The 25,815-nt window shown below is 43.9% G+C and overlaps 1 protein-coding gene across 1 annotated transcript in view; it reads right to left on the reverse strand.

The window, feature by feature from the left end:
• ttc17 (tetratricopeptide repeat domain 17) overlaps positions 1–25,815 on the reverse strand; it is a 55,053-nt gene that overhangs the window by 5,988 nt on the left and 23,250 nt on the right. The window contains exons 13-22 of the mRNA XM_080729516.1: positions 25,293–25,452; positions 21,811–21,882; positions 19,103–19,330; positions 16,948–17,158; positions 12,762–12,908; positions 11,696–12,009; positions 8,427–8,568; positions 4,760–4,880; positions 3,536–3,695; positions 1,042–1,125 (exon numbers count right to left, since the gene is read on the reverse strand). Coding sequence (XP_080585642.1) covers positions 1,042–1,125; positions 3,536–3,695; positions 4,760–4,880; positions 8,427–8,568; positions 11,696–12,009; positions 12,762–12,908; positions 16,948–17,158; positions 19,103–19,330; positions 21,811–21,882; positions 25,293–25,452 — 1,639 coding nt within the window. The remainder of the gene's footprint in view (positions 1–1,041; positions 1,126–3,535; positions 3,696–4,759; positions 4,881–8,426; positions 8,569–11,695; positions 12,010–12,761; positions 12,909–16,947; positions 17,159–19,102; positions 19,331–21,810; positions 21,883–25,292; positions 25,453–25,815) is intronic.

The raw sequence follows: 25,815 nt of genomic DNA on the forward strand, positions 1-25,815 counted from the left end.
CCATGACGAGACCTGGGGCTGGTTCTACAAATAAAGAAAAGTAAGGTCCACACTCTGGATCATCATGCTCCAGAAGTTAGGTTCTATTTAGGTTCCTTTGAAGTGTAAACGTCCATGGTGTAAAGTTACCACCAGGGGTGGGCAACTTTGATGATGGTGAGGGCCACTATTTCCACCTTCACTCCAGAGGGCCACATTGCATATTGCTACATCGTACTTTGTCATTCTAGTATCGCGTACAATAGAAGCAAAAATGGCAGATCTACAAGCTCAAAACGCATCGCAGCGATGCGTTTTGAGCTTGTAGGATGCGTTTTGAGCTTGTAGATCGGCTATTTTTGCTTCTTTTGAATTGGAATCCTGAATAATTTTTTGTTATTTCTTAATTGGAATCCTGAAATGTAACATTTTGATTTAATTTCAAACGCATTTAGTTATATACTCATGTTAACTTTATGAACCTAAATACAAATACATTGGACATAAACAAAATACATTTTAATACAACTATACTACTACGGAATTAAAGCAGGTCATGTTTGGAATTGTAACAGCTGAAATCAATAATATATTCAGTATTCTGGTATTATCCAGAGGGCCGCATTAAGTGAAGGTGGGGGCCGCATGTGGCCCCCGGGCCGCCAGTTGCCCATGTATGGTTTACATTACACCATGGACGTGGCGTTTCGAGCCTCGCTCTTCATCAGACGATGAAGTGCTTAAGTGCCATTATAGTTCATCACAGGCTGGCCGAAAAGTTGATTTTCATTTTTCATGTGATTTCGATTGTGGAAACTGAATTGAATGGCTTTATTCACTAGCCTGGTAACCCATCTCGATGGTCACATGAGTTCTCATCGTCTTTTGCAGACCGGTCTGGCCCCAATGCTGGGTGGGTGCTGGGTGAGCCAGACAATGTGAATCCGTGTGACCCTCGGGATGGTTTACCAGGCTATTTATCCACTTTGATATTTCTAAAAAGAGCAAGTAAACGATTTCAAGATGTCCAAAAGCAGCCATTTAAGAGACGGATGTCGTTACCTTTTCTAAGACCTTGGCGATGCGCGTCCCCACCTGCTCAAAGGACTGAGGGGGGAACTTATCTTTGCCCAGGTTCTGCAGCACCTGGATGGAAGAGCAGAAGAGACCACAGGGTTTAAAGGACAACTTTGTTTTTTTACAACAAGGGTTCATATTTTAGATTGTAATTAGAGAAAAGAAAAAGTGAGTTTTACAATGTTTTCATTTGCTTCGTTCTATTGTTTTATCGCGTTTACCGTGCTAAAATGTGGGGCATGCGTACGCATGGGGGCATGTGTACAAGTGGCTAAATAAGACTTTTTAGGCACAACAAGCCAGCAGTTTCTTTATTGCTATTTACAGTAACACTTCTAGCCCCCATAAGTCATATCCAACCATGAAAGGTTTAAGTCATATCCAACCATGAAAGGTTGCGTTGTATCTTGGGAATGGGCTTATTCTGTGTAAAATGACATATTTAGCCACTTGTACGCATGCCCCCAACCACTGAAATAAACATCTCTAAAACAATAGAAATAAGTAAATGAAATACTTTTAACACTCATATTTTATATTATTTAATTACAAACTAAAATATGAACCCTTGTTGTAAAAAACTAAAGTTGTCCTTTAAGACCAGAGGGATAATGTATTATTGGACCAGATGTTTTTTTTTTTGGTGTTTAACCTAATCATCTGGTGGACTTTTCTGACTCAGGGCACCCCTGAAAATAACTTTTTCATCCGAGGCACAGCTGAATTACACTGTTAGTTTTTAGAATCTTATGTCAAGCTTGCAGATCTGCCATTTTTGGTGAAGAGAATTGGGGTAGATGGAAAAATAACTCATCAAGTACAATGCGACTCAGGTCTGTTTGTAACCCATTTTTTCACCCAGTGCCAATACATTTCCTAAGCTATAATCCTGGTTTCTGCTCTCCCTCTGCCAAGCCTGGGCAGCCCCGGCTGGCAAGGAGGAGGCAGTATAGAAACCAGGATTACTATGTGTTTTTTGTGAGGGTATAGGAGACATGGGGAGAACCTTTCACCAAACCCACCTAGGGTGTGGGGCTGTGGGCGCTGATGACGCGGAGGAGGAAACACGCCCCCAGCGCACTCTGCGTCCTCCAGCGGAAATCGAACCCAGGACCTTCTAACAATTGAGGGCCTGTGTGGTTAAACTATACTAGCATCAGCACTAGTCCAATGTCATTTCGACTATGCATGTACCTCCTGGTATTCCAGCATCTCTAAAGTCCTCAAAACAAAGCTACAGACCTCCCAAAACAAAATGATTAGACTAATCCTGAGACTTCATCCCAGAACTCATCTTCTCCCAGCACATTTTCATAGCCTAAAGTGGCTGCGAGTCGAGGAGAGAGTATCGCACACAAAAATGCGCATGGTTCACAGAATTAAGAACAGGGAGGTACCCAGGTATCTGGTCAAATATTTTGTAGATGTAAAGGACACCCATCGGTATAACACCAGAGGTAGCTCTACTGACTTTGTACCATACAAATTCAACAGCGGTATGGGAAAGAGCACATTTCTATACTCAGCAGCCGTTATGTGGAATGGACTTCCTAAGAAACTTAAATCCATAGTCTCAAAGGACACTTTTAAATCTGCACACAAAAGATGGCTAAAAGAAAAAAGACTATTTTCATAACTATGTCCCATTTGCAACAGTAAGATGCTTTTAGAGAATATTGTTGTACTGTATTATTGTATTATATTGTATTGGAAAGGACCATAATGGAAATAAGCCTACCAGCTTTCTTATGTTCATCCTATTTGTATGCTTGTATGCTAATATGTCAATAAAGAAATCAATCAATCAAAAAAAAAACTGAAGTGATATTCATAGACTACAAAATGTTATCAAAGCATTCTGCGACACCCCTGGATCTGGCATCACAGCACCCACTGTGGGAAACCCTGCCCTGCCCAGTGATGTCATTACGTGCGCATCCCGCATCAAAAACTCATTCAAGTCACCCAGGGACTCATTCATGTCATGGTCCTGGGGTCCCGGGGATGCGCCTCCATTGGAGTCCATGTTAAAATAATTTACCGGGTCGCGGTAAAATAAAAACATTTTAAAATTCCACAGACACCACCATTGTTCATGGGTGAAAGCATCCTACTTACCCTACGTTAACACAAATACAATCCACGTAGAAAGTCTTCAACAGGCGATAGAAACGTCAATGTTTTGATTCCACCGACGTCCGACGCCATTTTGCGCGCCCGAATTCATTAGGGGCACATGTTTTAGTAGTTTTAGTAGTTCTAAGTTCAAACATTAGCCAAATTGTAAAATAAATATAAGAAATAGGCAAACATTTTGAAAATAGCTGATCTACAAGCTCACAGCGCTCGAAAACATTGTATTGAGGACTCATAAAACTTTTCTGGGACCCATTTGAATGACCACCTGTGGGTCCCGGGACCCATTACATTGAAAACCTAGTAACATCACTGCCTGCCGTGGAGAGTGTGCCTACTGTACCTCCCGCAGTTGGCTCTCTCCAGTGTAGTGGATGGCAGCGCGGTTGGCCACCCCAGCCAGGTGGTCTAAGGTGTGCATGCTGGCGGCCAGGTTGGCGTTGCATAGAGGCTCCACGGCCGGCTCCTGGAGCGGAGTGGCAAAGTCTATGTGTTCAGTGATACTGGAACACAAGAGGGGGGGGGGGGGGGGGGGGGGGCGTCAGCACATCAATTCAAAGAACCTGAGAACACATTCTTCATGATTAAAATTGTCAATGTTTTAAGTAATTTAACCCTTTTACCAGGAGGGCAAGACAATCCACAGGGTTCCCACACATTTTTACCAATTCATTTCCAAAACTTTTCCAGAATATTTAACCAAATTTCCAGGACTATACAAACAATAATTCAGCTCAATAACAGGTCGCTTACTCCTATGCGCAATGCTCAAAGACAGGTAGTGTATGCCGTGGGAAACCTGAATCCAAATGACTTCCCAAACGTTTCCTTTTCCTTATTTTGTTCCAGTAATTTGTATACCAGTGGTTCTCAACCCCACACCCCCAAGATAATTTGGGGACCCACAAGGGGGTCCCGAACCACAGGTTGGGAACCTCTGCCGTATACGACAGAGGAAATCATAGATGTGTCAACTAAAACAGGGGTTCCCAAACCTTTGTCTCAGGGCACCCCATAAATATTTTTTTAATCCGAGGCACCCCCTACATTATAATTTTCACTCCCAGCACCTTATATTTATAGCATATCTTCGTTGTCGGGTGGAAACCTTGTATGTCCAAAACCGTTCGTTTTGTATTTAGCCGATCTACAAGCACACAACGCCTCGCATCGCGAGGCGTTGTGTGCTTGTAGATCGGCTGTTTTCACTAGTTTTGTGCGACGGTCTTGTATGATGCAAGGCTTTGCTTTACCAAAAGACGTACACATTTGAAACTTGGAGATACGAGGTTTCTGCCCGACAGCGACGATATTTTAGTAATTATGTTGCGATGAAAACGTTGAGATAATAGCCATTTTGGTTAGAACTGACTGAAAATAACTTTGTACTTCAAGTTTAAAATGATACTAAATATTTTTTCAAGTGTCCAAATAATTTCCAAATATTTCCAAATATTCAAATTATCTCGCGGCACCCATGGACTGCCGTCACAGCGGCCCAGGGTGCCCCGTCACCCACTTTGAAAACCCCTGAACTAGAACGAACGGTGACCATAAGGAGTCTTACTCTATATTTTTGGCAGACACAGCCAGCCAGGTGCTGGCCACCGTGGTGAGGTCGACCCTTCGAGTCCGTTGGCACTCCTCCGGTCCTGGCCATCCCAGGCTGGTGTAGTCCCTCCATCGGCCTGCTCACAAGACAAACACACAGCGGTCAGTCAGTCAGTGCTGCCTGTTCAGTGCTCACAGGACAAACACACAGCAGTCAGTCAGTGCTGCCTGTTCAGTGCTCACAGCACAAACACACAGCAGTCAGTCAGTGCTGCCTGTTCAGTGCTCACAGCACAAACACACAGCGGCAGTCAGTGCTACCTGTTCAGTGCTCACAAGACAAACACACAGCAGTCAGTCAGTGCTGCCTGTTCAGTGCTCACAGTACAAACACACAGCAGTCAGTCAGTGCTACCTGTTCAGTGTTCACAGGACAAACACACAGCAGTCAGTCAGTGCTACCTGTTCAGTGCTCACAGTACAAACACACAGCAGTCAGTCAGTGCTACCTGTTCAGTGTTCACAGGACAAACACACAGCGGTCAGTCAGTGCTACCTGTTCAGTGCTCACAGTACAAACACACAGCAGGCAGTCAGTCAGTGCTGCCTGTTCAGTGCTCACAGTACAAACACACAGCAGGCAGTCAGTCAGTGCTGCCTGTTCAGTGTTCACAGGACAAACACACAGCGGTCAGTCAGTGCTACCTGTTCAGTGCTCACAGTACAAACACACAGCAGGCAGTCAGTCAGTGCTGCCTGTTCAGTGCTCACAGTACAAACACACAGCAGGCAGTCAGTCAGTGCTGCCTGTTCAGTGCTCACAGGACAAACACACAGCAGTCAGTCAGTGCTACCTGTTCAGTGCTCACAGTACAAACACACAGCAGTCAGTCAGTGCTACCTGTTCAGTGCTCACAGTACAAACACACAGCAGTCAGTCAGTGCTACCTGTTCAGTGCTCACAGTACAAACACACAGCAGTCAGTCAGTGCTACCTGTTCAGTGCTCACAGTACAAACACACAGCAGTCAGTCAGTGCTACCTGTTCAGTGCTCACAGTACAAACACACAGCGGTCAGTCAGTCAGTGCTGCCTGTTCAGTGCTCACAGTACAAACACACAGCGGTCAGTCAGTTAGTGCTGCCTGTTCAGTGCTCACAGTACAAACACACAGCAGTCAGTCAGTGCTACCTGTTCAGTGTTCACAGTACAAACACACAGCGGTCAGTCAGTGCTACCTGTTCAGTGTTCACAGTACAAACACACAGCAGTCAGTCAGTGCTACCTGTTCAGTGCTCACAGGACAAACACACAGCAGTCAGTCAGTGCTACCTGTTCAGTGCTCACAGTACAAACACACAGCAGTCAGTCAGTGCTGCCTGTTCAGTGCTCACAGTACAAACACACAGCGGTCAGTCAGTGCTACCTGTTCAGTGCTCACAGTACAAACACACAGCAGTCAGTCAGTCAGTGCTGCCTGTTCAGTGCTCACAGTACAAACACACAGCAGTCAGTCAGTCAGTGCTGCCTGTTCAGTGCTCACAGGACAAACACACAGCGGGCAGTCAGTCAGTGCTGCCTGTTCAGTGCTCACAGTACAAACACACAGCAGTCAGTCAGTGCTGCCTGTTCAGTGCTCACAGGACAAACACACAGCAGTCAGTCAGTCAGTGCTACCTGTTCAGTGCTCACAGTACAAACACACAGCAGTCAGTCAGTGCTGCCTGTTCAGTGCTCACAGTACAAACACACAGCAGTCAGTCAGTCAGTGCTACCTGTTCAGTGCTCACAGTACAAACACACAGCAGTCAGTCAGTGCTGCCTGTTCAGTGCTCACAGGACAAACACACAGCGGTCAGTCAGTCAGTGCTACCTGTTCAGTGCTCACAGGACAAACACACAGCAGTCAGTCAGTCAGTGCTACCTGTTCAGTGCTCACAGTACAAACACACAGCAGTCAGTCAGTGCTACCTGTTCAGTGCTCACAGTACAAACACACAGCAGTCAGTCAGTGCTACCTGTTCAGTGCTCACAGGACAAACACACAGCAGTCAGTCAGTGCTACCTGTTCAGTGCTCACAGGACAAACACACAGCAGTCAGTCAGTGCTACCTGTTCAGTGCTCACAGGACAAACACACAGCAGTCAGTCAGTGCTGCCTGTTCAGTGCTCACAGGACAAACACACAGCGGTCAGTCAGTCAGTGCTACCTGTTCAGTGCTCACAGTACAAACACACAGCAGTCAGTCAGTGCTACCTGTTCAGTGCTCACAGGACAAACACACAGCGGTCAGTCAGTCAGTGCTACCTGTTCAGTGCTCACAGGACAAACACACAGCAGTCAGTCAGTCAGTGCTACCTGTTCAGTGCTCACAGGACAAACACACAGTGGTCAGTCAGTGCTACCTGTTCAGTGCTCACAGTACAAACACACAGCAGTCAGTCAGTCAGTGCTACCTGTTCAGTGCTCACAGTACAAACACACAGCAGTCAGTCAGTGCTACCTGTTCAGTGCTCACAGGACAAACACACAGCAGTCAGTCAGTCAGTGCTACCTGTTCAGTGCTCACAGCACAAACACACAGCAGTCAGTCAGTCAGTGCTGCCTGTTCAGTGCTCACAGGACAAACACACAGCAGTCAGTCAGTGCTGCCTGTTCAGTGCTCACAGGACAAACACACAGCAGTCAGTCAGTGCTACCTGTTCAGTGCTTATGGCAAAGACATCAAATATATACAAATCTCACGGTTGAAAGATGTCATTAGGCCAAACCCATGTCCAAGATGTGTGAAACTGTGAACAATGCATCGCATTGTGTGATTGTGAGCAGTTCTACTGCCAGATTTATTATTTATTTATTGGGGCTGGTGCCAGCAAAAAGCAGCTTACCTTTGCGATGTTATAGAAAATTATCTATTGATTCTTTCCAAAATAATTCATTTCACAATCAATGGACGCTCATATGTGTACTTTAGCCAAACTGGCGGCAGAGGGCAGCCTTATGCCAGAATTAATGTGAATTGGGCCGCTCTGCTTGCCATACATTCAGAGCATAGAAATGCATTTTCTAGATCAGATCCACAGAAAACAGCCAGGGACCACCTGGAAACCCCTCAAGGAACACTGGTGGTCCCTGGACCATTGGTAAAAAAGGAATAAAGGTTTTGAAGGTAAGAAGTTTTTGAAATTTAGGATAACTATTATTATACAACACATAGTGGGGCTCTAAATGGAAAACAGGCTCTCCAACCGTGCATATAACGAGAACTACTGCACTGTCTCTCATCAAGTAAAGAAATCAGCTGCGTTGGTCACGAATGACAGCAAGCGCTCCTCTCTCCCCACACTATGCTAGGCAGCTAGGCTAGCGGTTTTCATGTGACGTTCAGGGACATAGTAGCCAAATGTGGCATTAAAAAATTACAAATTTCTATCGAATATCTTAATTACAATGAAATGAAGTTGACGTGTTATTTTTAAGGGCAACAGTTGTATAATCGCAATATTACACTCGAGGGTCTGCATAGACGCGGTTATCCGGCACTTCAGCCCTACCTACGGAACTCGCCTGTCGGCTCGATCCTGCGGTAAGGCTGTCGTGCCGGATAACCGTGTTATATGCACACCCTCTCGTGTAATATTGCTTAAAGAAAAGTCAGTACTTGTTCCACCACTGGTGCTACCTGCGGGGCCAGGGGAGGGGATGGTGGGCCCACTGATCTCCAGGATGGAGTGGCCTCCAGACAGAGGCTGCTGCTGGCCTTCATCAGAGCCTTCACCTCCATCCACCTTGTTCTTCCTCACCCTCTTTACCTGGAAGGTTATCTAACAAGACAACAGTATGAGAACATCCGTTAGATCAGTGGTTCTCAACCTGTGGGTCCCCAGATGATTAGCTTGATGTGCAACGTCGTTTTCTCGCTCAACAGTAAGCAAACCAACATAAAGTTTAAGTGTATAGAGGGTATCTACACATTTCTAAAGAAAGTGACAATTGAAGGACTTTATAATACCTCTGAAATGACAAATTAAACATTGACCAAATTGTCCAATATTAGAGAAAAGATTTGTGAAAATGGCCGATCTACATGCTCACAACGCCTCGCAACGCGAGGCGTTGTGAGCATGTAGATCTGCTATTTTCACAATAAGCACAAAATGTAATTCCTCAACTCTTAGTGCTGATCAGGGTCGGGGGTCCCCAGTTCAACTATGATTATTTTGGGGGTCGCGGCCTGAAAAGGTTGAAGACCACTGTATAATCTGACCAACAGAGAATGTATGAAAATGTCGTTATAGAAACCGAAAGATCATGCAAAACATAATTAATTGTATATATGCGAGTTATACATTAATTGCATTTCCATAAAGCTTATTCGAAAATAGGAAGCGAATAATCAGAAATTCGCAAAAAGACAAAGCGAATTTAGCCCGTTTCCGTTAAACTGATGAAATGCGATTCTTGGGAGACCCTGGCCTGGGTCCGTCTGACCGACCTGCTGTAAATGACTTCTCGCGGGCCTGCACACAGTGCACAGAGCTGGGATCGGGCTGATTTTTTTCAGACCGAATCCGAGACGTGAGCACTGCACGTCTGACTGCTGTGACTCGCTGCACACTCATCCTGCAAGTTTCTGCGTCTGGAAGGTGGCCGATCTACAAGCTCACAACGCGGCGCGGATGCGAGCTGCTGTGAGCTTGTAGATCGGCCACTTTTGGCACGCAACAGGGTGTGATGACGAAGGCTTAGCCAGGATTTACTTGGGTGATGATGTGATGGACGAGGCCCGCTTGCACAGTGCACACAACAGCGCCGTAAAATAAACATCCAATGCAAGGTACAGTAGTTGGGAACACGGCGCTAACAAGTTGGTAGCTCCCTTCAGCCAAATCCATATCCTGCAAGTTCAATGCATTTTAAAGGACAACTTTAGTTTTTTACCACAAGGGTTCATATTTTAGATTGTAATTAAAGAATATAAAAGGTGAGTGTTAAAATTATTTCATTTACTTCTTTCTATTGTTTTAGAGATTCTTATTTCAGTGGCTGGGGGAACGCGTACAAGTGGCTAAATATGTCATTTTACACAGAATAAGCCCATTCCCAAGATACATCACAACCTTTCATGGTTGGATGTGGCTTGTGGGGGCTAGAAGTGTTACTGTAAATAGCAATAAAGAAACTGCTGGCTTATTGTGTCTAAAAAGCCATATTTAGCCACTTGTACGGATGCCCCCATGCGTACGCATGCCCCACAATTTAGCAAACGCTATAAAACAATAGAACGAAGCAAATGAAAACATTTTAACACTCACTTTTTCTTTTCTCTAATTACAATCTAAAATATGAACCCTTGTTGTAAAAAAACAAAGTTATCCTTTAATTCAAAGCGTATTCGCTTAGTGTTTCCATTGCACTAATACGCATTACGTTTTTTTTTTATAAAGCCTCAAAATCCACCTCCTCCAAGCGCATGAATGTTTTTGCGGATAATCAAAGTTTATTAACCCTTTCCATTAAAATATTTATGCGCAAAAGCCTTAATACGCGAAAAACGGCTTTATGGAAACGCAACTATTGTCCGTCAGAAACCCGCCAACTCCATTTATCTTTATTTCATAAATCAGTACAATTGAAGACCCTTTACATGACGTGTGTGTGTTGTTTAAAAAAAATGTTGAACCAATGAAAAGTATTAAAAACCGCTTTGGCCAAAACCTCCAAACTCCACTTTAGCTGAATGTTTTTACATTTCCTTGGAGTTGCTGGTTTCTGCCCGACAGAATGTGACTGCACAGGTGAAATGGAAGCGGGGTAATGACCACATTATTTTCCAACTCATTTCATTCAGAACTTCTGAAGAACAAACGTTTAGACTTTGATGTTTGGTCTTGAAAAACTAAGGGTTCAGGTACAGGGTTCCCACACATTTTTACCAATTAATTTCCAAAACTTTTCCAGAATATTTAACCAAATTTCCAGGACTATATAACAATAATTCAGCTCAATAACAAGTTGCTTACTCCTATGCGCAATGCCTAAAGACAGGTAGTGTATGCCAGTGGTTCTCAACCTTTTCAGGCTGTGACCCCCGAAATAATCATATTTTAACTGGGGACCCCCCACCCTGACGAGCACTAAGAGTTGAGAAATTTTGTATAACACGTTTCTATTGTGAAAATAGCAGCGTTGCGAGGCGTTGTGAGCATGTAGATCGGCTATTTTCACAATTTCTGCCTCTAATATTTGACAATTTGGCCCATGTTTAATTTGTCATTTCAGAGGTATTAACAAAATCAATAACCAAAGACATTGTATAGCTATTTTTTCCAGGACCTTCCAGGACCCTTGATCAATTCCCAAACGTTTCCAGTACTGGAAAAAATATTTGTCTAATTTCAAAATATTTCCAGGAATTTCATGACCGTGGGGAACCCTGCAGGTAACTTGTGATTTGCATTTACCATCATTCTGTGTACGTCATTACGTTTTTTTTTTCTACCGTTAAAACTGTAAAGGAGCAACCACACCTGATCGAGTGGTTTCCCCACTTTTAAAGTACCCACGGGTCAACTCAGACTTTGGTAGAACTGCTTTCAGCTTCTGTGGCCCCCGAACACATGGAACAATTTGCAGGAAACATTAAAGCTGACCACTCTGATACCCTTCAATCGTTTTAGATCTCTGGTGACCAAACCAAACCAAATATGTAACTGTTTCTAAATTGGTCTTAGTTTCTATTATAACTTTTATATGCCACATATGCCTTTTTATTATTTGCTATATTTCAATTTCTAAATGTAACGTAATGTGTTTTTGCTGTTTATCAACATTGATGTTGTTGATGTTTTACTTCTATCTAATGTCCTGCTCGACGACACTGTAAATGAGTCTAACGACTCAGTTGTAATTTGGAGAATAAATAAATATTGAATGAAAATCGACACGTACCCATTCTGCCCCTTCGTCGTCCTCGCAGTTTCCAAAGCAGGGCCCCCCGCCGCCAACGCCGCCCCCCGCCCGTGCCCCCATGACGCGGTCGTTCTTCAGCACGCGGATGCCCCGCAGGTCGCCCCGCTTGCCCCCCACGTCCAGAGCCCCCTCGAAGGCCCCCATCAGGTCCTCCTTCAGCTGCCACTCCTCCTCGCCCCCCTCTGCTGCCACCGCGGACCCCCGCTCCCCCCCTGCCTGGCCCGAGGAGGAGGGGGGGTCCCCCCGCTGCTGTCCGGCCGCCTCCCCCGAGCCGTTGCTGTCCAGGACCACCTCTGTGAAGGGAGGGGAGGGGAGACACGTTATAAGAATGATATCCATTTAAAGGGATATTTCACTTTCAAAACAACTTTTGGTAATTTTATTGTCTAATCAGGCTTTTATGAACACCCTGAACAGTTTTTAAGTTGCTTGATTCAATATTTAGATATTTGATGTAAATGTTACCAGGCCCTCCTCCTCCGGTGGGCCTACCCATACACACCCATTGTAACTTAAAACTTCATTTGAACTATGATAGATTCATTAAAAACACCCATTTTTTTCCTGGTGACTCATAATACCCTCCTAATACGTGAGCAGGCCGTGTTTTTTCAATAACTTTTTTCATGTAGTTTTAATAATTCATTTTTAATTACATTTTTTTCATTTTCCCAACATTTTTTTACAAATAAATGAAAAAGGTTATCGAAAAAACACGGCCTGCTCAGGAGGAGGGCCTGATAACATTTACATCAAATATCTAAATATTGAATCAAGCAAATTAAAAACTGTCCAGGGTGTTCATAAAAGCCTGATTAGACGATAAAATGAAAAAAAAAGTTTTTTAAAGTGAAATATCTCTTTTTATACTTGAAAAGATTAGATTTAGATTTTAACCACTTTTTCTACATTTGAAATCATCAACATAAGGAGTACTTTCTACTTTTGCTACTTTACGTTTTTAATTCCAGACTTTTACTTGCAACAGATTATTTAGATTATGAACTAATAATAGTGCCAGGCCTGTAAGGTATCGTATCCTTACTCTCAAAGAGGAGGGACTCCTCCAGGGTGGAGACGGCAGGTGTTTGAGCCCCGCCCCCTCCTACAGAGTCCTGTTTGATATCAGCGTTCTGCTCCCACTCCTCCAACTGGATGCCCAGATCCTCTTCTGACACGCAGGCGCCCCCTTCTGGACACACACACACAGTGCAACTCAGTTACTATGAGATAAGGTCTGATCGTTAATCCACACAGCACTGATTCTCACTGTGGGGAAGGAACCCCAGTGGTCATCAGGAGGCCTGACACGGTGAGGAACCAAATGGGCACTTGAAGGTTTAGAACTCTGAGTGTGTATTTAAAGGACAACTTTAGTTTTTTACAACAAGGGTTCATATTTTAGATTGTAATTAAAGAATATAAAAGATGCGTGTTAAAATTATTGAATTTACTTCTTTCTATTTCAGTGGTTGGGGGCATGCGTACAAGTGGCTAAATATGTCATTTTACACAGAATAAGTCCATTCCAGGACTGTTTGCTGCCTTTTGAGGATTTCTGAGAAAGAAAAAAAAAACGCTCTGTTCCTTATTGAAAAGCATGGTCAGAATCCTCCTCATGGTAGAACAGGCCTTAAAGTGCAGTGTGACCGTGACATGGTCACATGACCTGTGAGGAGAGTCAAGAGGCGAGAGACAAGTCTTCAATCATGTTTAGTGTGGGGATTTAAGGGGAGCAAATGCTAATTTCGTGCAAATTTGTCTTTAAAGGTGATACACCATGAAATTTCACTTTTCCTATTTTAAAACCTTTTTTTGGGGTCCCACTAGCACCTTCTATCCTCACAAAGTCCCATTTCTGACCGTTGTGTCTTTCTCTGGTTTTGAGAAGGTGAAGGTTAAAAGTATCCCACGGGTTCTCAAAACAGGCTATCCAGATTTGCTGCCGATTGCGACGTCATCTGCCGATTGTGACGTCATCATCAAAAAAAATGTTGGCGCAGTTCAGGCCAAAGGTGGTACTGCAGCTGAAATGCTCTGAGAGCCATTCAAAAATGAGAGAGGCTCTCTATTCAGGAGTGGTAATTTAGCCTCAAACCTTTTGAAAAACGTTTTTGGGACAAACAATATGACATAAATACTTTTTAAATGCATGGTGTATCACCTTTAAAGCGCAAAATTTTGCACAGATGTAGCCCAGGGCTTGCTCTAACGATTTAGCTAGGGCGCCCGAGTCGGCGACCTTCGGGGTCACCACAGCTCCAGAAAACACCCACAAAACTCTGAAAAGTGATGACTCATCACTTTTCATCACTAAAGTCGATGGGAGCCCAACTTGATTTGGCCGCTGTGGTGACCCCGAAGGTCGCAGACTCGGGCGCCCTAGCTAAATCGTTAGAGCATGCCCTGAGCTACATCTGCGCAAAATTTTGCACTTTTAGACTGATTAGCACGAGAAAAAAAAACCCTAAGGCCTCCGACTAACATGAATGCTCACCCATACATGCATCGTTTTCTGAGTCCATTTCTAGCCCAAGGAATGTTTTTTGTGCAAAACAAATGCCTGCAATGGATTCAGCACCATGACAAACCCCTAGTTAGACCCCTCAGATCCTACACTTTGGTAGCCGCGGCAGAACCCCCTGAACAGAGGTACTGCCGAAGAAATAAGCTATTTATTTACAAACATACATGTTTTCCCACATGATAACACACGTAATGGAGGGCTCAGTACGAGCGTGTATATTGATCCTAGAGGTCGGCGATCTTACTTTGGCGACGCGGAGGGGAGATCTCTTCCATTCGTTTACGTGCGGCGAAACAGCAAAAATAGCGATAGGGAAGCGGTGCCCGAGCGTGATTGAGACCGCGATCCAAGTACAGAAACATAGACGCTTGTAATCCAGCCATTTTGGGTGTTGTTGTGGTCCATTGTCTGCTCCGTGGAGGGAGGGAGCAAATGGCCAGGCATGCATGCAGCCTGAATGTAAGTGAACGGCGCGGCCTGCTGGATGCTACGAGTAGCACACCCACTTAAAGAAAAGGAGTCAGGAGGATGTTAACCCTTTCAGATGGCTCCAAAAAGACACAGAGAAGAATGGCCGATCGTTTTTTTTTTTATTATTATCATTTATATCAAAAGTACGGGAATGTACGGGAATAGACGACCGGCGCACTGGGTGGTCCGGACAAGTACGGGCAAGTACGGCCAGGCTAACAAAGTGTTAAATACCCAGAAAAGAAAAAAAAAATCTGGGTATTTTCCTCCTGTATAGAAAGTCAATGGGAGGCCAACTTGATTTGGCCGCTGTGGCGACCCCGAAGGTCGCCCTAGCAAAATCATTAGAGCAAGCCCTGGGGTACATCTGTGCAAAATGTTGCGCTTTAAGACAAATTTGCACGAAATTAGCATTTGCTCCCCTTAAATCCCCACACTAGTTGTTTCCTCTGATCTTACAACTAAATGTCTAATACAAGGGTCTTCAACAGGGGGTCAGGGACCCCTAGGGGGCCCTCGGAGTTACTACAGGTCAGGGGGTCCTCCAAATCGTTGTGATAAAAAAAAAATCTCCTTTTTTATATTAACCATTTGAACCCTAGTGTCCATATTCTGAGGACTTTAGCCAAAAATAGCAGATCTACAAGCTCACAGTGAGCTTGTAGATCAGCTATTTTCGGCAAAGAGGTTTGGTGTAGAGGGGTAAAAAGAGCTCACTAAGTACAGAGTGAAAGGTCAAGTTTATTAAGTATTGACGGTTCAAGTGGTTAAACATCTGAAAACACAAATTGACATGAATCCAAAATACACTGATGAGTGTGCCGTCAAACGACGAAACTATATGCTATCTATGGGTTGTGGGGGTCCCTGCTTCATTTCTCTCTCGACTAAGGGGTCCTTGGCCTGCAAACGTTGAAGACCCCTGTAGTAGCAGGTGAGAGCTGTGTGCGTGTCTCCCCCTCCAAGGCCTAGAGAGACTCTTTGAACGTCTTACATTTTAACTCATTTTGTGCTCCAGAAATGAACGGATTAAAATGTCCAGCGTGCCTCTCGCTGGCTCCATAAGCGGCCAGTCTCTTATTTTGAAGCCCAGAAGTCGATTGCGTAAACACTTCCGGTTTGACGTCATCACGTCATTCACCGGAATCGCTCGTCGTCAACATGCCGTTGTGTAATGGCGGATCGTTGCTTTTCAACATGTGTTTTATTAGCGAGAATCTACTGCCATCCTCCCCTTTGAAAGTGTTCTTTGGAGATAATGGACATTAAAGATGAGATTCCCCGTCTGCCTCCATGTTATGTGATTACTATTTTGTGCACGTGGATCCGTGATGATGATGATGATGATGAATCGGCGAGGGCGATTGTGCCAGGACCTTCCGCGCAGCTACAGGGTAGGAGAACCGCCGTTACAGTAATAGAGTACTTTTCACGAGTATACTCGGGATCGGCTACAAATGAGTTAACTCTTTCTGAGTTGTGTAATAGTGGGTGATCACTATGTTTTAATGCTTTTCTGATTTGTATTAAACAAGGTGTGAAACTGTGCACTGTTCTAAGGTTACCTTATACAGGTTTCCTTGGTCCGTTTCAATGTGTTTAGCTTTGTTTCTCTGACCTTTTTTTGAATGTAGCACTTTGAGATCTGTCACAAATATAAAGTGTGCTACAAATAAAATGTATTATTACCTCCCCTTCCTGCCACCCCACCCCTCCCTACACTTTCCCTTGTCTCCCCCCCCCCCTCTCTCTCACGGCTCTTTAGCCTTTGTAAAGTGTCTTGAGATAACTTGTTATGATTTGACACTAATAAAATTGAATAGGGTCTATGCACATACACCATTTTGTTCTACTTCCGGGTGTCTTTCGACTTCCTTCACAGGTGTTACTGATGATACTAATTTAGGCTCTGTTTGATTTATTGTACAGTGGTTCTTTAATTTAAAGGACCCCCATAACTCTATACAAATGGAATCAACATATGGAATCAAAAGGACCTTGCGGGTCCATTTGTACACTCTCAGAGTTACACACCTGTATGGGGACATTTGGTACCCACTCAATGACACTTTGAGACTTTGAGTGTTTCCAGTGAGCCAACATGCACAATATCAGCACCCTGACTCTGTTTGACCAGAATGGAACAGAGCCTTCATTAGTATCATTGGTAACACCTGTGAAGGAAGTCGAAAGACACCCGGAAGTAGAACAAAATGGCGTATATGTTACTCACGTGGGCATGGCGTCCTCCTGTGTGCCAGGTCGTAGAGGAAGGGGTAGAACTGGACGCAGCGCATCAGAGGCAGCAGGGAGCGGCACTGGGTGCAGCCGGCCAGCGCCGCCGAGGACAGCGCCCCCTGCAGGATGTCGCGGAACACGGCCACGGCGCCCGACACGTTGCCCTGGGACAGCTCCACACTGACCAGGGTGAACAGAGAGTGAGGCTGGATGGAGGAGACACACAGGTTAACCATTAAAACCAGGCTGAACAGAGAGTGAGGCTGGAGGAGGAGAACACACAGGTTAACCATTAAAACCAGGCTGAACAGAGAGTGGGGCTGGAGGAGGAGAACACACAGGTTAACCATTAAAACCAGGCTGAACAGAGAGTGAGGCTGGAGGAGGAGACACACACAGGTTGACCATTAAAACCAGGCTGAACAGAGAGTGGGGCTGGAGGAGGAGACACACACAGGTTAACCATTAAAACCAGGCTGAACAGAGAGTGAGGCTGGAGGAGGAGACACACACAGGTTAACCATTAAAACCAGGCTGAACAGAGAGTGAGGCTGGAGGAGGAGAACACACAGGTTAACCATTAAAACCAGGCTGAACAGAGAGTGGGGCTGGAGGAGGAGAACACACAGGTTAACCATTAAAACCAGGCTGAACAGAGAGTGAGGCTGGAGGAGGAGACACACACAGGTTGACCATTAAAACCAGGCTGAACAGAGAGTGAGGCTGGAGGAGGAGACACACACAGGTTAACCATTAAAACCAGGCTGAACAGAGAGTGGGGCTGGAGGAGGAGAACACACAGGTTAACCATTAAAACCAGGCTGAACAGAGAGTGAGGCTGGAGGAGGAGACACACACAGGTTGACCATTAAAACCAGGCTGAACAGAGAGTGAGGCTGGAGGAGGAGACACACAGGTTAACCATTAAAACCAGGCTGAACAGAGAGTGAGGCTGGAGGAGGAGACACACACAGGTTAACCATTAAAACCAGGCTGAACAGAGAGTGGGGCTGGAGGAGGAGAACACACAGGTTAACCATTAAAACTCATCCAGTGCCCAGAATCACCACATGAGGGCGCCCAATTGCCAGAGAATCCAACATAGACATACGCTGTATATGCACAAGCCGTGCGCAGCCATGACACGCCTGAACACTTTCCTTTGTGTCATGAACAGGAACAGGATGAAGTTAGCTTGAAGATAGATATTGGATACCAAGCATTTTAAAAGCCCTATTTTCGGCGATTTAGCCGTGATTAAACCTTGCGCACCTCATGGATATGCATGGAACAGAGAAAATGAGCTCTAAAGATCCTGGATTGCATTGGAGTGGATGGCAAATATCGGCGGCGCGAAGCTCTCGCAGGCCGATGTAAACAGATGACGGCCGGCAGCCGGCTCGAAAATCTAGCCCGGTGCTTCGGTAAGGCCTCTGGGTGTTTAAATAATTAATTAAAAAAAGCCGAACTAGTTCGGGATCGGCACACCGGCCGATCAAAAGCCCGAAATAAAGCCGAACTAGTTCAGGATCGGCACCAGATGAGTTAAAACATTATTGTGTATCATTATTTTATGCTTTAACTATTGAAAAATAGCAGATATACAAGCTCGCAGCGAGCTGTCTTTTGAATCCTTCTAAGATATTTTGGAAAAACCCTATGTTTCTATGTCAGCAAAAAAGAAAAGATTCTTTTCACTTAACTGGAGCTCAGTTAGTCTGTTCTTGAGAGACTGCTATGTCAGTGGTTCTCAAACCTTTTCATGTGAAGGACTCCCAAAATTATATTTATTTGGCCACGGACCCGCATCTCAAAATATTTAGTTCCAGGGACCACCCAGAAGCAAAATTTGAGTTACAAACCTTCGCTTTGAAAATACATATATTCAAAGAGTTGCACGCACACATTTTCACGACTTTTTTCAAAAATAGCAGATCTACAAGCTCGCAGCGCGGCACTCGGTGCCGCGCTGTGAGCTTGTATATCTGCTATTTTTCAATAGTTAAAGCATTCAATAATCCTAGGCCTAAATGGGTTAAAACAGGGGTCTACAACAGGGGGTCCTCGGAGTTACTACAGGGGGTCCTCGGAGTTACTACAGGGGGTCCTCCAAATCCCCACTTGGACCCCACTTCTTTGCAGATGCTTACCTCTGAGGCGTTGAGTGCCAGAGCGTGCTGCAGCAGAGTGTGAGCGTGTGCGGCCGCTCCGTGATGCAGCAGCAGGTTGGCGGCGTTGGCCAGGACCAGGTGATGATGGGGAGGTGGGGCCGAGGACAGCGCCCCCCGCAGGCACTGCAGGGCGCGGCTACCGTTGCCTTTAGCCCGCCAGAACAGAGCCGCCTCGTTCTGCAGCAGCCACAGTGGGGCGCTGTTGTCCTGCGGGCACAAGCCAGACAAACGTTTTTGTGGTCAAAGCAAGGCAAGTTTATTTGGACTGCACAATGCTTGGGAAACGGAAGGATCCTTGTCTTGGAAGGTGTCCTTGAGCAAGACACTGAGGCCTTAGTCTTGCGCAGACAGACAACTATTTTACCATTACATTACCATTTTAACAAGGCAATTCAGAGTGCTTTACATACATAATTAAGCATTTACATATTAAGACTAATAGAAAGAAACATGAACAATATGAGAAATAACATGAGAAATAACATCGGTAAAAACCATTGGCCTGGGAAAAAAATATATATAAATTGAAATATTCTTTTATTAAAACCACTCACAAACTTTAAAAAATAGACGATCTACAAACTACTGTACAACACGTCCTAAAACGATGCCTTGTGAGCTTGTACTGTAGATCGACCATTTAATATGGTCTAAAAGAATTGTGAGAACTCTAAAGACACATTGGATGCATAATGACCAATACGGAGGTCTGACGGGCTAGCAGAATTACAGCAGTGGTTTTCAACCTTTTTTTCATATCAAGGTCCATTATTTATTCAGCATTTGAGCCACAGACTACATTTGATGACATTTAGCCTCTCGGAACCAAAACGTAGATTTCTTTTTTTTTTTAAGCAGTGAAAATCGCTTCCAATGAGTGGCTTTGTGTGTCCCACGCCCATATATGGTCATCTCAGTCCAGAATGAACAGGCTTTTTCAAAAACAAAATGTATGTCACCTCATGTCCATATATGGTCACTCCAGTCCAGAATGAACAGGTTTTATCTGTCCCGTACGTCCAGAATATCAGTCCAGAATGAATAGGCTTTTTCAAAAAGCAAAATGTGTGTCACATGTCCATATATGGCCATTTCAGTTCAGAATGAATAGGTTTTATCTGTCCTGTACGTCCAGAATGTGTGTGTAGTGTCCCTCCCGGTCTGATGAATGGATACTTTGAGGATTGGCCAAGCTTCACATGATAATTTGGCCTTCAGGTTTTATCTGTCCTGTACATGCAATAGTTCTCACCTACTGCATCCACAACTAATGCTACTATAAAAACCTTATTCAAATAACAATTCAGAATAGAGGTTTTATCTGTCCTGTACATGTAGAATATTATCAACAAAAGGAGTGGATATCTATAGAAACCCAACAAAAGATTCAAGTAAGAAAAGAGAAGAAAGCAGCAGTGACAAATAGCCGCACAAATAGCCGCACAAGAGCAAAAGCAACCTATTTTTAAAACCTATTATACCGGCTGTCATACCGGCTCTCCAGACAATTCTATACTAAGATTCACCGCTTCACTTCGAACCGAGGTTTGATTTTGATTTTTATTGTTGGATACGATTTTGTCCACAATTCCACCGTTTGGGGCTGGCATCACACAACCCACCACAGCAGAGGGCCACCATCTGAAGGGTTTCCCTGCAGCAGCAGGCAGCAAGCAGCCACTCAGACGAGAGACACTGTCCCCTCTCAATGCAAAGGGACGGTCACTCCACCATGTTCTCTCTTTAAATTGGGTAGAGTTAGCTTAGTTTGATACTGAGAGAGAGAGAGGGGGCTTTAGGAGCCACTGTATGTAAGACAGTGCTGCGTTTGCATGTGAAGTTTGCGGCGCAGCTGTAGCCTAGTCTGGCTAAAAGAAACTAACTGTGGAGTGGACCATCTAAATTACAATGAGATTTAGTTGATCTGCGTCAACAAGCAGGTTACTTCTGCTTCAAAACTCCCTCACCTGGCTCAAATGTGTAGCAGTTTGCCTGCCAATGTCCGCACAATTCGACATCAGAGCGAAAAAATAACACTCAGTGGAAATTCGTTGCCGTGTGGATGGAGGCTTGCATTGACTATATGCGGGGTTTTAAAAAAAGTCAATTATTCGCTTCGCAAATTTGCCCCCGGTGTGTAAAGACCTTAAAAGGGGAAGACCACCCATTTTCAATATTGAACTATGTCATAAATATACCTTAGAGGAGTTGTGTGGAAATAGAAAAAAAGTTCCCCCCCTTCTGTGTTGCCTAGAACTGGAGGATTGATTTTGGGGTTTGTATTGTAAAGTACAATGTGTGATGTCATCAAGTTGTACTTTACAATACAAACCCCCAAATCAATCCTCCAGTTCTAGGCTACACAGAAGAGGGGGAACTTTTTTTTTATTTCCACACAACTCCTCTAAGGTATATTAATGACATAGTTCAATATTGGTGGTCTTCCCCAATGCAGACGTTTAACAATAATTTAACTCTTGAGAGCGGAACATGAAACCAAATAGACTCTTACGGATCCATTTGGTTTCATTTTACGCTCTCAAGAGTTAAAGATCCATAAGGGTCCATTTGGTTACCAACTGTCCATCATTAAGCTGGGGACCACCTGGAACCCCCTCAAGGACCACTGGTTGAGAAGCAGTGAATGAGAGGATTAGAGGGCTTGTGGAGAGACTGTCTCCTCTTACTTGTTTCAGAGCTTCTGCTATCCTGGAACCAATCTGCTCCATGGACAGCCCCCCGCTCCGGGACTGAAGCACCTGCAAACAACAAGGTTAGTGTGAGTTCATTTTGTTTTTAGTTTTAGTCTTTTGAATACAATTTAATTTACTTTTAGTCACCTGAAAAGTTTTTTGTCTAGTTTTTAGCCAAACTAAATTTCAGATGATTCTAGTCTACTAAATCTAGCCTTGATGGCCGATCTACAAGCTTACAACACGACGCAGAGCAACACGTTGTGAGCTTCTTAGAGGTGCCGGCTACACGGAGCTGGATATTTCTGAAGCTAGACATTTTTTTGTGCTGTTGGGGCTTGCAGCCACACGAAGCTGGATATTTCGGCCGCGAAACTGGATATTTTTAAACTGGATATTTTTAAACCGGATAAATAAGTGGAGACGTTGAAAAATATCCGATTCACTAGATCCGTGTAGGCATGGAACACAGATATCTCTGAAGACTTTACTGTGTGTGTGCTTGTCCCCCTAGTGGAGGTCTGGGGACTCAGATTATTTTAGACCTAGATATCTTGTGTGTCGTGTGGACTGAGATTTATTTCTATGTGGATATCTGAGAAACTGGGATATATGAAATATCCAGCTCCGTCTGGCCTAGGCCTTAGTCTTTCAGTTCTACTTAGGGATGAGGCCGAATATTCGGCACCGAAGATTTTCGGCCGAAAATGGCTAAAAATGCATTTTCGGTTTTCGGACGTATTGTTTTTAAAACCGAATAGTATAGCACCGAATAGTGTGAAGAACAGGGGTCCAGTATAATCTCTCAAAAAGCAGCATCAGCATGCCACAGTAGTTCTGTTGGTGTGGCCAACAGCGTTAGCTAGAATCTAGATTGTTGTAAACAAAGGGAACGGAGGGCTGCTGTCCCTCGGACGCGCCTCCATAGTCCATGTTAAAATAATTTACCGCATCGCGGTAAAGAAAAACATTAGCGATTAGCGAATAGCAAAGGCTGCGGGCCGCGATTTTCTGCAAAGTAGACTTCCCAAGCAATATGGAGACGTTTTAATTTTAGAAATCCCTTCATAATGTCCTTAAATCCTTGTGCATTGATTAAAAGCTGCAAAGTGAAAGTGATTTCTGTGCAACTGTGGCTCCCCCTCCTCCGTCCCCTGCATGTGAAGTGAAACTTTTGGTGTGTGTCTTAGGGTGCTTTTTTTGCCTTGATGAAACTTAAGCAAGGCAGCGACATACAGTACTTTCTTCCTTGACAATAATGAGAGGCAGACAATACCATTACTGACATTTTGCTGAATATAAAAACGTTTTATATTGCTAATAAACAAAGTAAAATGGAATCTTTTGGAAACTTAATGGGTCTGTAACTCAGTGAATAAATGGAACCAAATGGACCTGTTCCATTTGTACTCTAGTATTTTAACATTTAATATAAATTGGGGTCCCAGTGATATAAATATAATTAAATGGGTGTCTGTAGCCTAGTGTATTTAGAAATCCTAGTTCTAAGTTCAAACATTAGCCAAATTGTAAAATAAATATAAGAAATAGAAATCTGGAATAACATGTGGGTCCCTGGCTGGCACACAATATTTTGAGAAGGGAGTCTGTGACTAAATTGGCCTATATAATTATGGTTTTGACATAATCACGTTTGCCATAATAAGGTAGCTTTACAGCAAATGTACTGTAATGACAGCAATGATACAAAAATGGCAATAAAAATACATTATGCGCATAATAATATATATTAATAATATTCGGCTATTCGGTATTCGGTTTTCGGCCGAGTGTTTCCATTATTCGGTATTCGGTTTCGGCCAAGAATTTTCCTTTCGGCACATCCCTAGTTCTACTGGATCTCTTCTCCACTAGTCCCTCCCTAACATTTTAGTCTACTTATTGGTTGACAAAATTGTCAATATAGTCTTAAGCCCTTATCAGAGTCTGCGGTGAAGAGCCTACCACCGCAGATTTTAGGTGATAAGCTATCCACCTAAAGTGATAAAATAAGTGGTGGCCATCATAGTCAGTCACGGTGAAGTACTATCACTGTGACTGACTGGTCTAGATCGACCAATCAGTGAACGGGGTGATGGGCCGATCTGTCTGAAAGTAAAAATCACACCCAATGTGAAGTGAGCGGTGGTCGTGCTTGCATAACGTCTTCAGACAAGGATATAGGTCTAGGATGTAATTGGTGATGTAATACAGGCTACACACACACACATTGCTATGGCGAAATGCTGAGGAAAAAGTGGCTACAGACTAGGATGTAATTCTCCCCTTTGCAAATCCCGCCCCATTCTGCCCTGTTACTATGGTGGTACATTTGACCCTGGGCAGATTGTTTTTATAGTGGCAGTGAATGGGGGGAGAGGGTATTTTCATTGCCTCATTATTGCAATTTAAAGTACCAAAGGAAAAACATCTAGGTGATATTAATAAAAAGGGAAGACAAAGGTACAGTAGTTACATTGCAAAACAGGGGGTTTCCCCGAAAATATTATGTTTTAATTTGTTTAATCCCAGTGGGACAGAATCACCATTGCAGATTCTTTTATAGTGGAAGTGGATGGGATTTTTCTTTTTTTCATAGCCTCATTACAGCTATATAAAGTACCCAAAAAAACACATCTACGTGATATTAATAAAAAGGGAAGAAAAAGGTACAGTAATTACATATATATGTAATATATGTTTTAATTAGTTTAATCCTCTGGATCAGAGAAGATGACAGCCAGATTATAGTTCTCCTCACATAATAGGCTGGCTTTCGTAATTCTGCCCATTTAAAATATATGTACCCAATCGTAACTCTTAGTTATATTGATAAGGTCCATGTGAACTAGTTTGTTGAAGCTTATTCATTATATTGAGCGAAATCGCGATCACCTCGCGTGGCCGTACTAGACGCACGCCGTGTCGCGCAGTGCGGACCTTTGTTGAAAGCCTGAAGCAACATTCTCCACTGCACAAACTCCACCTCCGATAGCAAAAAGTGAATGTTTTTTTCTGGTTGGCCAGTCAGGGAGTCTCAGGGACCAATCAGAAGGCTGACAAACGGTGGATTGGTGATGTAATACAGGCTACACACACACACACATTGCTATGGCAAAACGCTGAGGAAAAACACATTGCTATGGCAAAACGCTGAGGAAAAGTGGCTACAGACACACGCACAGCCACTCTATGGAGCGGTTTACCACCACTCAAAAACAGAGAGATGTGTCGGGGTGTGGATAGCTCTTCACCGCGAGTAATGAGGCAATGTTGTAGTTTTATGACTTAAAAAGACTACACCGCGGTGGATAGCTTATCACCGCGGTGCCTACTATGATAGGGGCTTAAGTCATCATAGCTTAGTTTAGATTTACTCTTCTTCAGTGAAAAAAAACTTAGTCGGTGAAATGTTCTTTTTTTAGTCAACGAAATAAACACTGTTCAGCATCCCACATAGTTGGTTGCATTCCTACCTGAATAGCCATTATGTCTGGCATGACTTTGCTGCCCTCTAGAGGCCAGTCCAGTTCAGCAGGCAGGAGGGCTGGGGGAGGGTCTGCTGTGGGGCCGCAGTCTGGCACTGAGACAGTCTGGGGAGGAGGGCTGCTGGCATAAAGGACATCTGCAACCGGGCTGCAAACACACACAAAGACCAGAAGAATCATTAACCCATTTAGGCCTAGAGTTATTGAATGCTTTAACCAGTGAAAAATAGCAGATATTTGCGCTGCGAGCCGCGCTGTGAGCTTGTAGATCTGCTATTTTTGAAAAAGTCGTGGGTGGGGTCCCCGGATGATTACCGGTAGCTTAATGTGCAAAATCGTTTTCTCAATCAACAGTAAACAAACCAACGTAAAGTTTAAGTGTATAGAGGGTATCTGCACATTTCTAAAGTGACAATTTAGGGACTTTTTAATACCTCTAAAATGACAAATTAAACATTGGCCAAATTGTCAAATATTAGAGGCAGAAATTGTAAATATAGCCGATCTACAT

The sequence above is a fragment of the Nannobrachium achirus genome (assembly GCF_963921795.1).
Source record: "Nannobrachium achirus genome assembly, chromosome: 7".
NCBI classification, from domain to species: Eukaryota; Metazoa; Chordata; class Actinopteri; order Myctophiformes; family Myctophidae; genus Nannobrachium; species Nannobrachium achirus.